Source organism: Sycon ciliatum, chromosome 4 (assembly GCF_964019385.1).
Source record: "Sycon ciliatum chromosome 4, ocSycCili1.1, whole genome shotgun sequence".
Classification (NCBI taxonomy): domain Eukaryota; kingdom Metazoa; phylum Porifera; class Calcarea; order Leucosolenida; family Sycettidae; genus Sycon; species Sycon ciliatum.
The window spans coordinates 28,015,950-28,028,903 of record NC_088646.1 but is presented as its reverse complement, the minus strand read 5'-3'; the positions used below and the strand labels follow the sequence as shown (position 1 = coordinate 28,028,903).

The 12,954-nt window shown below is 45.9% G+C and overlaps 1 protein-coding gene across 1 annotated transcript in view; it reads right to left on the bottom strand.

Annotated features, from left to right (window-relative positions):
- LOC135815437 (cullin-1-like) overlaps positions 1-12,152 on the bottom strand; it is a 23,989-nt gene extending 11,837 nt beyond the window's left edge. The window contains exons 1-11 of the mRNA XM_065328733.1: positions 11,739-12,152; positions 10,038-10,231; positions 8,652-8,731; positions 7,768-7,935; positions 7,491-7,541; positions 6,789-6,879; positions 6,214-6,380; positions 5,892-5,960; positions 5,370-5,463; positions 3,368-3,498; positions 1,639-1,746 (exon numbers count right to left, since the gene is read on the bottom strand). Of these exons, the coding sequence (XP_065184805.1) occupies positions 1,639-1,746; positions 3,368-3,498; positions 5,370-5,463; positions 5,892-5,960; positions 6,214-6,380; positions 6,789-6,879; positions 7,491-7,541; positions 7,768-7,935; positions 8,652-8,731; positions 10,038-10,231; positions 11,739-11,902 (1,317 nt within the window). The 5' untranslated portion in view covers positions 11,903-12,152. The remainder of the gene's footprint in view (positions 1-1,638; positions 1,747-3,367; positions 3,499-5,369; positions 5,464-5,891; positions 5,961-6,213; positions 6,381-6,788; positions 6,880-7,490; positions 7,542-7,767; positions 7,936-8,651; positions 8,732-10,037; positions 10,232-11,738) is intronic.
- Positions 12,153-12,954: the final 802 nt, after the last annotated feature.

Sequence of the window (12,954 nt, the reverse complement as noted above, 5' to 3'; positions counted from 1 at the left end):
CACAAGCAGACAGTACAAGTACGGTGGCATTACTTATACTAGTTATAGTCAGAACAGCATGCTAGGCATAGATCACACACCAACCAGTATCGCCATCGTTACAGTTCCTAGCTGAATCGAGCAAACAACAAGAAGGTCACGGCTTGCACTACCAACAGAAATACTGAACAGAGCGATATTACCAGTAATGCTAACCATACTCAGAAAACTGAGGGACTGAGAAAGGAGTTAGCAGTACTGTAAATATTTCTCAAGGTGCGCAAGTACAGTAAATAACCAGATATATTATACTTTGTTACCCACACCTCAACAGCATTATGCTGCATATACAACACCACCTGACTAAATGAACGTCCTGGCGTGCGATAGAAACACACAAATTCTTACTGGACAGCAGCATTCAGGTTCCAAACTGACAAGCACACACATACACACACACCATGTACCATGTACCATGTATACGCCTGTCGCAAGAGAAGCACGCAAATCTGCAAGTGCACTGGATGTGCACCCACAGATTTTCTCTTATAGCAACGATAGCGAACAAGATCTGAATGAGACAGATCAAGACTTGCGCCAGATAACTGTCTAATCCACACAACTGGCGAAGCCATGTGAATCGACCATCAATGCACACCTGGTCTACACCACACGGAGTACATCGGCATAAAACGGCCAAGACAGTTACCTATGCACACCCTACACTTGCTGGGGTAACCAGTATGGACAGCACGCTGCTTTGATAGAAGCAGACACTAGATGCACTGGTACCTTGAAGTGAAATTGGAGCTACTTTACCAACCAGCCTCGGTTACTGAGTACTGGGAACCCAGAGCCAACAGACATACCAACAACCTCAGCCATGAAAGCTATTATAGTAACGACACACTGGATTGTGAAGCCGAAACTAGTCCAACTTCCAAATCCTTTGGCAAGAAGGTAGCCTTCCAACAGGTTGGCACACACACACACACACACACACACACGCACGCACGCACACACACCGAATAGAGCAGTCTCAAGGAATGAGACAGGCTGCTGAAAACCCACAATGCAAACCGCCACAGCATCCCGTACCTAAAGCAGTACCCAAAGCAGCGTGAGCTCACTGCACCAAATATCTCAGTGCAATGGTTAACACCAGCACGAGCATCCTGCCATTGCAGATCTGACCTACACTATGCTGTGAGAAAACATTGGCCTTGTGCAAAATGTCACACTCACCAAACACTGGCCTAAGATAGTTACAGCACTGCCGGGCGCCGAAAAACTGGGGGGGGGGGGGTCAGGGATCTAGCCTAGCCCTTTCTTATTTTTAGCCAACACAGCAGTTTCGTTCTTATTTGATGGTACAGTCTTGCATGTACATTTATGCAGAGTTATACGTCTGAGTGTACATAACTGTGTATATTACGGTTTCCGTTCTTATCTGCAAAAAATCCCGCCTAGACCGTTCTTAAAAACTGGTAAAATTCTAGCCTTGCCGTTGTTCTTCGGCACCCGACAGTGCTGTAGTGCAGATGGTATTATGTCTGGGCTGCACGTGCACCAATGTCGGTGGCGTAAGCGCTCACACTCCCTTCATCGTGCCCACTGTCAACAGCACAACACTAGAATGCAACACAACAACGAGCATACCTTATCCAGGGCATCTCTAAAACAGCTGTTTTGAGCAAAGGCTTTGTCAACTATGTCCAGGAAGCGATCGAAAATCTCCAGAAACTTCTTGACATAGGCCTCTGCGTCCTGGTGAGAGCAGAGGTACACGAAAATCACGACATGACACACGGATGTGCAGGAGCACAAAATGCAACAACACACACAGGCACATCAAGGGGTCAACTCCCTCAAACTTATGAACATCCAGGGGACATTCGTTATTGATCTACAGGTTTGAGTAAAAACTACTTCTTTACGATAAATGCGTCCTTCTTTTCTTGCACCCTCAAACGGTAGATTCTACTTTCCTCTACCGGCCCTAACAGGCTTGAGGTTGGTAGGAAAGGCAGACGTTGGTAGAGGAACGGCGTTTCTGCATACGTATGACGAGGAGAGCAGTTTTTTTTGACACAAAAGAGCGTACATCATACCGCAAACGCTGCAAGGATGGGTGATAAGCGAACTTTGCATCTATGATATACCGAAATGGATAGATCTGGACTGCATTCATGAACTTCCATCTACCATCTATTAAATCTCCTTCTTTCTTTTTTTCTCCAAAATCTGATCTACATTCTACACTATTCTACCAAGTAGACAAAAACGAATGCAGCCCTAATCATGCCTTGCAGGATTAGCATATGCTGCTAGACTTGTGCTGGGTTACAGCTGGACTCCCACGTGTACACGCTGTATCACTAAAATGGTGTAGTCCAGGAATTGCGCCATGACGACAAGCCATTCGAGCTGCACACTCTTGGTGTCATGTACTCTTTGGTGATGAGCACACACGTGCATCACAAGTGATACAGCAAAACCTGTCAAGGAGACCACCCGGATAAAGCGACCACCTGTCCCAGAACGGCAGAAGACCGCTGTAACTAGGACCAATGAATGCTATTTCCAGTCACCAATGAAAAGCCGTTAGGAAATAAATAAAACGCTGTCTCACTAGATGAAGTAACACGAGTGCCTCAGTGCCAAAGGCCACGTTCCCTCCATGCTGTACAGCAGAGAAGTACTTGTGTGCACACCATGGACCAGTTTCATCATTGGCACATGCTACGGCCCAAATAAGAGGAACCGAAGCAAGAAGAAAGACTTATCTACCACTTTTCCTGCCCACCAACTCATACTTCCTATCAGACAACATTGCACACTAACACCACCTGCGGTGATGCCTGAGAAAAAACAAAACAAGAAAAAAACATGCCTGCTGCGCAAGCACTGCCATTAGCTTCGATGCAAGAGTAATTTGCTGGCTAATAGCTCACTGCGCTGTTTGAGTGGGTGAAGCTGGTGATGATGGCGATGCTGCTGCTGGGGACTGGAGTCACACCAGCACTAGCTACGATTTCCTCTCACTGCCCTATGCCTCCGTGACTTCATCTGAAACAATCTCAGCACGGGCAACTCCGCTCCTGGTGCAATTACAATGTCACGGCAATTTCATCTCAGACAGCCATGCATGCACACAAAGGTACGCTCCCGCGACAATGTGCCGCATGGGATATCATCATTGTTGAAAGCCACTGAGCTTTACGGAGTGTCCCTCGACCCACTGCTTCGACCATGTTTCAATGGGGGGGGGGGGGGGGGGGGGGGACACAGGAACTAAGATTAGCAGCAGCAGCAGCAGCAACACCTATTTCGAAGGTCCCTTGAGCAGTCGTCTTAGACGGGCTTCACTGTATACAGTTACACTTACCACAGCGCCAGTCGTAGCAATGCTTGATATCGCCAATGAACCCTCTTCTCGGATATGCTCCTCGAAAGCAGTATGCAGTGTTGTCACACTGCTGTCAACGCGTGCCACAAGACCATAGATTCGTGACAAGTCTACAGCAAACACACACAGTGCAAACAGAACCAGAAGCACACATAACTACAGTGCTGTGCTCAGCGACATCTGGTCGACATGAGTCAGCTAGGGCCAGGCACTGTTCAGCACTGTTCAGCACCTGACCTGTGAACACTGCACGGTGCTACACCCATTTAGCCAAACAAGTTGGTACGCAATCGGACCGGGTGCACAAGGATGAAATGTGTACAAGCCCATCATGTAGGACAGAATGGGTGTACACTCTTCTCCTGCGCTAAGATCCACAAAGCACCCAATAAATTGAGCAAAATGTGCACAAATGACATAACGCAATTTTGCATGCACTCTATATAAGTACAGTCAAACCTCGCACACATCCGTTTTCCACAAAAATATTCTTCGAATAGGCGAGGGAGCAGGATAATCGAACACACATACTGTATGTATGCATGACAATCATATGCTGTAAATCGGTAACCAACGATTTTCTTCCGGATGGTGAGGGATCCGGATAAAAGAGGACCGGATAAGCGAAGTCTGGCTGTACAAGTTGTGGGAAAGAACTGTATGCAAATATCTGACCGAAGGCAAACTTAAAGGGGGAGTATGGCCTAAAATCAACAGTTCACTTCTCGTGGCCGTCGAGGTACTGTGTCAAAAGGTCTTGGTCCGAGGAAACCGAGACGCTCCCCTTTTCGTCCTATGTACCCAATCGAACTCATGCACTTCCCCCGAAACTGGGTGAATGCGCCCTACAGAGAACGATAGGAATGTGTGTGGAAATGTTCTACAGGCTCCTCATCCTCACCACTATCCTGCAAACTCTGAAGCTCATCGCGACATCACTGGTGTATTTATTCCAGCTCCCTGGCCTCAGCTAAAACACATACACAGGAATCATGATGACAATGCACTGCAGCCTTCTCCAGAACCCAGTGAAGGTATCAGGGTTTCCTTGCCACCCTTCGTAGTAGGACGACTCAGAAGTCAACGGTCAAGGTTCGCAACGCATGGTCGAGAACAGGCAATCCAGCAAACAAAAAGTCAAAACCAAGCGGACACGAGAGCTGTTCTATGAGCTGTTTTATGAGCGGACTGTACAAAAACGTGGCAACATGCACCAACTACTGCATATCCGTAGACCGTAGATCTACCGGTGTAGATCGACAGACGGTGGATCAATCGAGTCACTGCGACACTTGGACCAGTGGACTCTTTCCGGCTGTGGACATACTGATAGCGCTAAGACCATGTGTGCACAACACAACACTCGAGTACTCACGGGTATGTTGAAGTACATGGCGCACTGCACTGGTACGGCGACTGGTGTACGCATCACAATGGGACCGCGCTCGATTGGGAATAGAAGCTGAACTCTGTATCGCAGCCTCTTTGGACCAAGACCATTCGATACAGCGTCCCGAAGGCGCCAGGTTCTGAGAGTTTCGTCTTTGTTCATGACTCCATAAGAACGAAGTAAATACGCTTCCAAGAGTGTGCAACTCTGGAGACCCTTGCTATGGAGTCCGCCGATGGTGAAAACTCACATCACGTGGTGGAGTCCTCACGTGAAACATTCCCAGCTTGATTTTAGCCAGCAGTGGAGTAGTAAAAATAGCACTCCCTGACAGAAACCCACCCAGCTTATGCAAGTCAAAAGCATGATCGTGGCAGATATCCAGACTACACACGCGCTGGCCTATGTTGCACGAATGGAGCGTCCCAACTACCTCGGACCAAGACAATTCGACTGAGCACCTCGAAGACTACAAGTGGTGAAATAATACTGAAATTGCGATTTTAGACCATACATGTGCTTCCCTTTCACTAGGAAAACATTACTACAGGCTACAAGCAGCACCTGCCCAAGGACGATAAATTGACTGACCTTCTGTCCTGTAGTTTCGGAGTAGGACCTTGAACTCAGAATACAGCCGATCGATGTGGTTTGATATCAGTGCTGACTCACACTTGCGAGCCAGCTGCAGAGCAGACATCAGAGCGGAGACACACACGTACAATAATAAATTAATAATATTTGTAGTAAAGCCAGGATGACATGAGGTTTCTGAAACAAACTACCGCTGCTGAAAGCTGTTCACCAATACAGGAAAAAGATGGGTGCTATGGTGTGTAATGATTGCTACGGGGGCCATGGGGTGTATGGTGTGTCATGCTTCAAATGCCACCTACTATACCAGCACAATGCTGTTGCAGCCATGCATCTCCCGTCTGGCTTGGCCTCCTGCTGCAGCATCTGTGTTATCATCAAGTCTATGTGATGATTGAATAAGTAGATTGCAACGAAGAACTGGGCGTAAGTAGCAGCAGCATAAGCATAAGCACAAGCAGAATCAGCAAAATAAGAGGCAACACCAGAGCTCCGAGTACGTAGCAGTGACAAGCCTACCTCATCCCGACTGCTCTCATGAAGGTACACTCCGCAGCGGCGCTGTTCCTCGTTCAGACGCTGCTCCACCTGTTCCAATCATGCACAGGACAGACAGTACAGACACAATGGTCAACACACAACTGGGCACACCAGTGCAAAACTCAAGGCAGCACAATCATGCACAATCTTGACTACATTATAGTAGTACATGCATGCATAAAGCGTCACTAAAACAATGCACAAAACTACAAGTGCAGAAGCGTATGCATACTATGCAACAATCGACACTACAGTATAGAGTGCAGGCAGGCAGGCAGGCAGGCAGGCAGATAGAACTTACTTTTCGGACATACTCAGTTACTGAGTTCTCACTCAAGAACGCAATGCTCTCTGCAGCATAGAAATTCATCGTATCTTCAAAGAAGACGGTCTCAAAGTTATCACGATAAAACTCGAGATTCCGGCCAGTCTCCGCTCCACCAACACGATCACACACACCCAGCTCCACTGTAGATTGTTTCAAGCAAGTGAATAGAGCGCATGCGCACACGCACACACACGCGCGCACATACACACACAACTTGTGAGCACATCTTAAACTTCCTAACGCCCGCATACAAACAATAAAAGAGAGCTAACACGACAAGTCATGTACAAGCAGGAATGAAGAAGCAACCATGTGGGCTTGTGCTTTCCCATTCCTTGGTTTTGACTTCTCTCTCCCTGGTGAGGGACAAGAAAAGCGGGGTAGACTGAGAGAGAGAGAGAGAGAGAGAGAGAGAGAGAGAGAGAGAGAGAGAGAGAGAGAGAGAGAGAGAGAAAGAGAGAGGGAGAGAGAGGGGGAGAGAGAGAGAGAGAGAGAGAAAGAGAGAGAGATTGCGTATGTCCAGTAGCATCCACACAAATGACGCTCACCTAAACTGGATGTGACTCCACTGATAAAGCGGGTGTTGATGGCTTCACCCCTGCGCTCTCTCTGGATCAAGGTTAGGACAGCGTTTATGATCTAAATAAAAGTACAAGAGCACACCGGTAGGAAATTACCTCAGAGCATATAGGTGATGTCTTTAAAACTACACTTAGTCTGGGGTTCCTGATTGGTTTCGTTTTTCAAAACGAAAAGTTGTATTTTGTTCTGCCCCAACCACCCGCCCACCCTTTCTGTAGGTAACACGAATTCTAACAAGACATTTTCAACCTTCGGTACCCAGAAAAAAACAACTGGTAACCTTGGACGGCCCCAATTAATCAAATGCAGAAAGAAATCTTTCAGCATGGCCATGATTCTATGAGAAAATTCTTCTCGTCCAAGTATAGCCTAACAGTTTTCGTGGAGACAAATGAAATCAACGCAATAAAAAAAAGGATACGTAACTTGTGCAAATGGTGTGTGTATTGAATGCGCAGCTTGCTTTATTTATTGCGTTGATTACAAGTATAGTCATGTACAATTGTGTACGATTAGAACGCTGTATAATCTACAAAGTTCAAGTGATCAGTTCTGTAAATAGAACGCAAGAAGAGACTAGCGCAGCGTATACATGTGAACATCAGGCTTCACGAAGGCGTCACACAGCAGCATACAGATGCTACTATGATAGTCAGCGAAGAACTTACCCGCTCCTTCAGCGGCCAAAAGTAGTACTTCTTCCAGGCCATTAGCGCCAACTGATCAGTCAAAACAGAACAGAGCAAAAACTACTTTTTCTCAAGTCGGAATGAAAACGTTACTTAAGGCACGCGGATGTGGGGAATGTACGCGATAATAACCAAGTAACGCTACCAACAACAGTTACAGCACCAATACAAACAATGCAGCAAATATATGTGGCATCAACAACGGCGACATTAGAAGCAGCCGCAAGCACAATAACTAATAACACCAACTGCTCACCGAGTAGACATCCACAATGCCCTTCCTGCCCTCATCACACTCTCTCTTCACCCAATGCCGGTTAAGATATGCAAAGAGACCATGAAGTACGCGACAGCTAAACTGATAGCGCTCCCACTCCTGCGTGTACTGATCTAGAATGGATTCATCTCTCAGGTGCTCACCCGCCTAAAAAGAAAAAAAAATGGGAGAACAACACACCCGAGAATCAGTAACGTAAATACGTTCACAGATGCCCACTGGAAAATTATCTCAACCAGAACATACACAGAGACATAAATTATATGCAAAGGTGACCTTTTTTCTTCTTCTTACGGGCACAGGGTCTAGGGTGCGTCATGGCCAAACCAGCATACTAGTACTTGTACACGGCCTGTCAATTTCATTGATATCGATACCGCGACGAGTACGCTTGGGCATACACATACGCATACATGCACGATACGTATCGGCAATAAGGTTGGTGTCAATAATAACACATCTTCTACAATATTACCAAGAGTATATAAACCCCCAAGAGTGTGCAACTCTCTCACATCACGTGTCCCAGATACGTTCGTACTACGTACAAACGAAGGATAGCGTGCGCGCAATCCGAATATCTGCCATGATCATACTGGGGATTTGCACACCCGAAATGACTTTCGTCATACTAGCACAGTGAATCAGTTCCCTTGTCCCTGTTCGAACCCAAACCAAAGGGGCCCTTTGTAGCGAGTTGTTTCCGTTGATGACAAACGATGTCTTGTCTGGAAGCAAAACCACCAAGTGCAACCATTAGATCAGTAGTCAACTGCACGAGGTTATGTGCACGTTCCTGAGTCGAATGATACTCGACTTGCATACATTATAATAGTACTGCACTTCAAAGTACAAACACCTACCTTTGATATGTCAGACAAGATCTCCTGGAACAGATCCTCAATTTTGCGATACAGGCCGATCCCAATATGGTGGCTAGTGCCTGAGCACATAGCAGAACCGGTAGATGTAGAGCAGATGTAGAGCGGTAAGTATGCGAAACCAACAACCAAAATGTATACACTGACTAACAATCGAAAGTAAGTTTCTACCTCAAAGCGCCTTCAATACACGCACAGTAAAATCTGTGTCTGCCGGACCCGTTACCAAGCGAAATCCTGTGTTGACCTGACATGCACCAAAGTGCTGTGGATTGAACATGCATCCCAGGATCAAGCGGAATCCTGTCATATCAGGACAGTTTCCGCTGCACCACGGGTGCCCGGTTAGGACAGATGTCCTGACAACCAATATAAACTCAGGCACTGCTGGCAGCTAGTTACAGTGAAAGCCAATAATATAACGAGGCGCAAATTATCGCTTTCTGTCTAACGTATTTTTTCAAACAGCAACAAAAGATTTCTCCTCTTTCACCTGTTGTAATTAGCACTTCGTTACATAATATGTAATGACGCCATTATACCGCTTTCACAGTACTCTCCCTTAGGAGCGCAGCCATGTGGACATTCTCTACCTTCTCTCCCTCCATCCCATTGGCAACAACACCAGAATACAAAGCTGACAAGCTGGGAGTCGACAGCACAGACCAATACACCTGTGACATGATTAACACCTGCTAAGACTTTCCTGTACCTTTCCCACCTTCCACTTCCAAATGTTTCTCCATCCTTTAGTGTTCGGTAGGTACACAGAGATACTGGAGACCCCGCAAACCCCATGACCAAACGAGTAAGACGATTCCCACTGCTCCGATGAATAAAAAAGGCATGCAAGGGATGCTATTTCCAGTGAATTGACCCTGGATAAGGAGACCACCTTGTAACAGAGACCACATTTTGAAGGTCCCTTGAGCAGTCGTCTTAGACAGGTTTCACTCGAATAAACGAGGCATACCACGGAGTTCTTCCAAATCCTCGGAACCCAGATAAACACAAAGCATTTGACTCATGCTCCCATATTTGTATGGAAGTGTGAAGGATATAATTATACTGTTTTAAAATTTGCAACACCAGCCACCACCACCAACATGGCCGCCGCCACCACTGACTACAGGCATCAGCAGCAGGAACAAAAGCACAGAACCTGAACAGCCGACAACAACTGGAGCCAAAGAAATCCTACCTCCTTCAGAGCAGACTGCACCACGTGCAGGTACAAGTGCAACATCAAACTGCATGAGTACACACGCATGGTAAGTTGGCAAGCACATTTGTTCACCCAGCTGCATAGCTAGGGCCGTAGGATTCCTTTAGCTCCAACTGTACTTGCAGACATGGTAAGTTACTCACCACTAGCACTGGAACTGCCAGCATCTTTCGATCCACGCTTACCACCGGCCGAGGCCGCTCCAGGGCCAACAGTCTTCCTTGCAGCTCGACCTCCCGCTTCTTTCTTGCCCGTTCTACCTGAAGCCGATCTTGCAGATGTGCTCCGCGAGCTGTCAGGTGTCTGGTTGACACTAGTGCAGTAGTTATACACATGACTAGTGTATACACAATGGAGAGTTAAGGAGCAAGTCACATCATAACATTACGTGCAGTATTGTGCCTTGAACGGTCATACCCCCTCCCCACACACACCTCACCTCAGACCTGCCCATCGCGGGAGCGATGATAGCGAACAGCTATGTTAGATATAGCAACTTGTGCTGGGATTACACCATTCAACAGCTTGCAAGGCTGATGAATTGACTGCCACTAATTTTAGCCTGGTATCCACCACACAGCTGATTGAAGTGGCTTTTTCTGGCCAGTCAATCCCTATTTTTCAATTTTTTCATTCATTTTTTTATAGAAAAGAAAAAGGACCAATGAACTACAAGTTACGCTATAACACTGTCCGACGGTACTGACGTTCTACAACTAACTGGTTAACAACTCTAGCACAGCCTTCCAAATTGGAAGGTTCTAAGTTATAGAAATAACCTGAGGAGGGGAAGGCGAGCGCAACCAAGATAAGCACGAGCTGAAAGTCTCAGCTATGATTCCCCTCCTTATGTTATTTCTATAACTTAGACCTTCCAAGTTGGAAGGCTGTTGGAGTGCGCATCCAAGATGCTAGAGCTGTTAGCCAGTTAGTTGTAGAACGTCAGTACCGTCGGTCAGTGTTGTGCAATGTTATCGCATGAGCTGATTGTTTAGTAACTGGTGGTGTTAGTGGACATTATAGCGTAACTTGTAGTTCCTTGGTCCTTTTTCTTTTCGTTGATAAATATGGTGGTAAAGACACACCTGGCAATATGGCGGTAAACACATGCCTGCCCACACACGCTCTCTTTTTCTTTTCTATAAATTAATCCTTGGCTCTCCATCCGAGTCCATTTTTTAATTTTTTTTTAACACACACACCACACACAAATGTGCACCCAGACAGACACATGAGTACATACTGCGACACCAGCAATAGAGGGAAAATACATGTCACACCACAAGTACTCAATTTCGCTTTGTCTACGATCCACCTCATTGCGAAAACAGAATATACCAGACCAGCTACATGCATACCATTTAAAAATGAAGTGCAGTGTGCTAGCAACACTGAGGGCATGCAGGGTCAATGATGACTGGCCATAGTTTACTGTAAGATATGTTGACCCTGCTGTCATCTTTCTAATGGCGGCCACAGTTGAATATCTAGTAATAGTATACTACGCCTCAAAGCATGCCTGGAAGGAGGGAGCTTTTTGCCTCCATGAATTTCTGCTCTAACTAAATTCAACCAACCATGCATGTGGTGTTTTACACTTTCAATTTTGTTGTTGTCCTGGTGACAATCACAATAACAATTCACATGACATTATAATGGATATTCAATATTCCTTTTTTCTTCTTTTGGGTGGGAATAGGGGACCAACAACTAGGCTATATTGACAAGAAACAAATCCCAGGTACTGCAATACACGATATACTATGTACACATGGTTCAAAACAACGAGAACAATTGCAAACAGAATGTTACGCTATTAAATCGGAAGAATATATTGAGGATACGTATAAAGTTTCATGTATCGAGGCTTTGACATACTCCTGTACGAAAATACCTGACGTATTCCATCTTGCAGGTCCATCCAAACATCTTCGAGAGGACATTTCCGCGATAGAGAATTTGGTACACGTGATTCTCCACCAGGAGAACTGAAGTTTTTGCTGCTCATCTTCCTCAATGACAATGGTTACTTTTCACATCATTTGGCTAATGTCTCAGAAATATGCGGTCATTGGTCTGAAAGCAAACACACAGACTTCTAAGTTCTCCAGCGTGCAGCTTCACTAACACAACCACCAGCTTGAACCAGCAACTAGATGTAACTGAAAGAAACGTCCAAAGATCTGTGCTATATCACTGCATCCAGGCATCAATTGTTCTCAGTGTCGACTTCAAATCAGCTCGCATGTGACATTCAACCAAGATCAAGACTAGAGTCTACGTAACTAATATGAGTGCATGACTGTACAAGGCCAAGGCCTAGCGCCTACCACCATGACCACTGATCCCCTGCATGCTTTCAGTACATCATACCGCCATACGTGTCGCGTACATCTACACAATCATGGTGCATGTTGAGTACATACAAAGGCCAAAGGGTCTACCTACTGTCAGTACTGACGTAATAGTAGTACTGAGCAGTACAATCAGAAGAGCTGCTCCGCTTCAGCCTTCATCATGCCCACACTGTACTGCTGAGATCCTCGAGAGTGTAGTCACCTGGTCACAGTAGTAGAAGATGTATTATACCGTACCAAGAGTAGGTATCAATTCTACTCTTGTCTTGAATATTGTAGTAATAGTAATACCAAGAGTACATAACTACACACATGTGTAGTTATGTACTCTTGGTAATACCAAGAGTACATAAGTTCATAACCCCAGGTGTTATGTACTCTTGGTAATACTGAGTACGCAGATCTACACCTTTTTGTACACTGACCACAGACTGTTATCATGGTTACAGTGTATGTCACTATGTGCACTACCAAGATCAGAGTATCTACTCTTGCAGTCTTGGCACCAGGGAGTAGTACAATACGTACTACTCCGGCCCTGCTTGGCACTACCGGTACAACCAAGAGTACATAACCCCCCGGGGTTATGTACTCTTGGTACAACTCAATACCATTGTCCCAATGCCACGTCTTCACTTCGCACATATGCACTAACTACTTCCACACTAGCACCAAATATCTAGGCCTGCTCGTAGAGAATTCG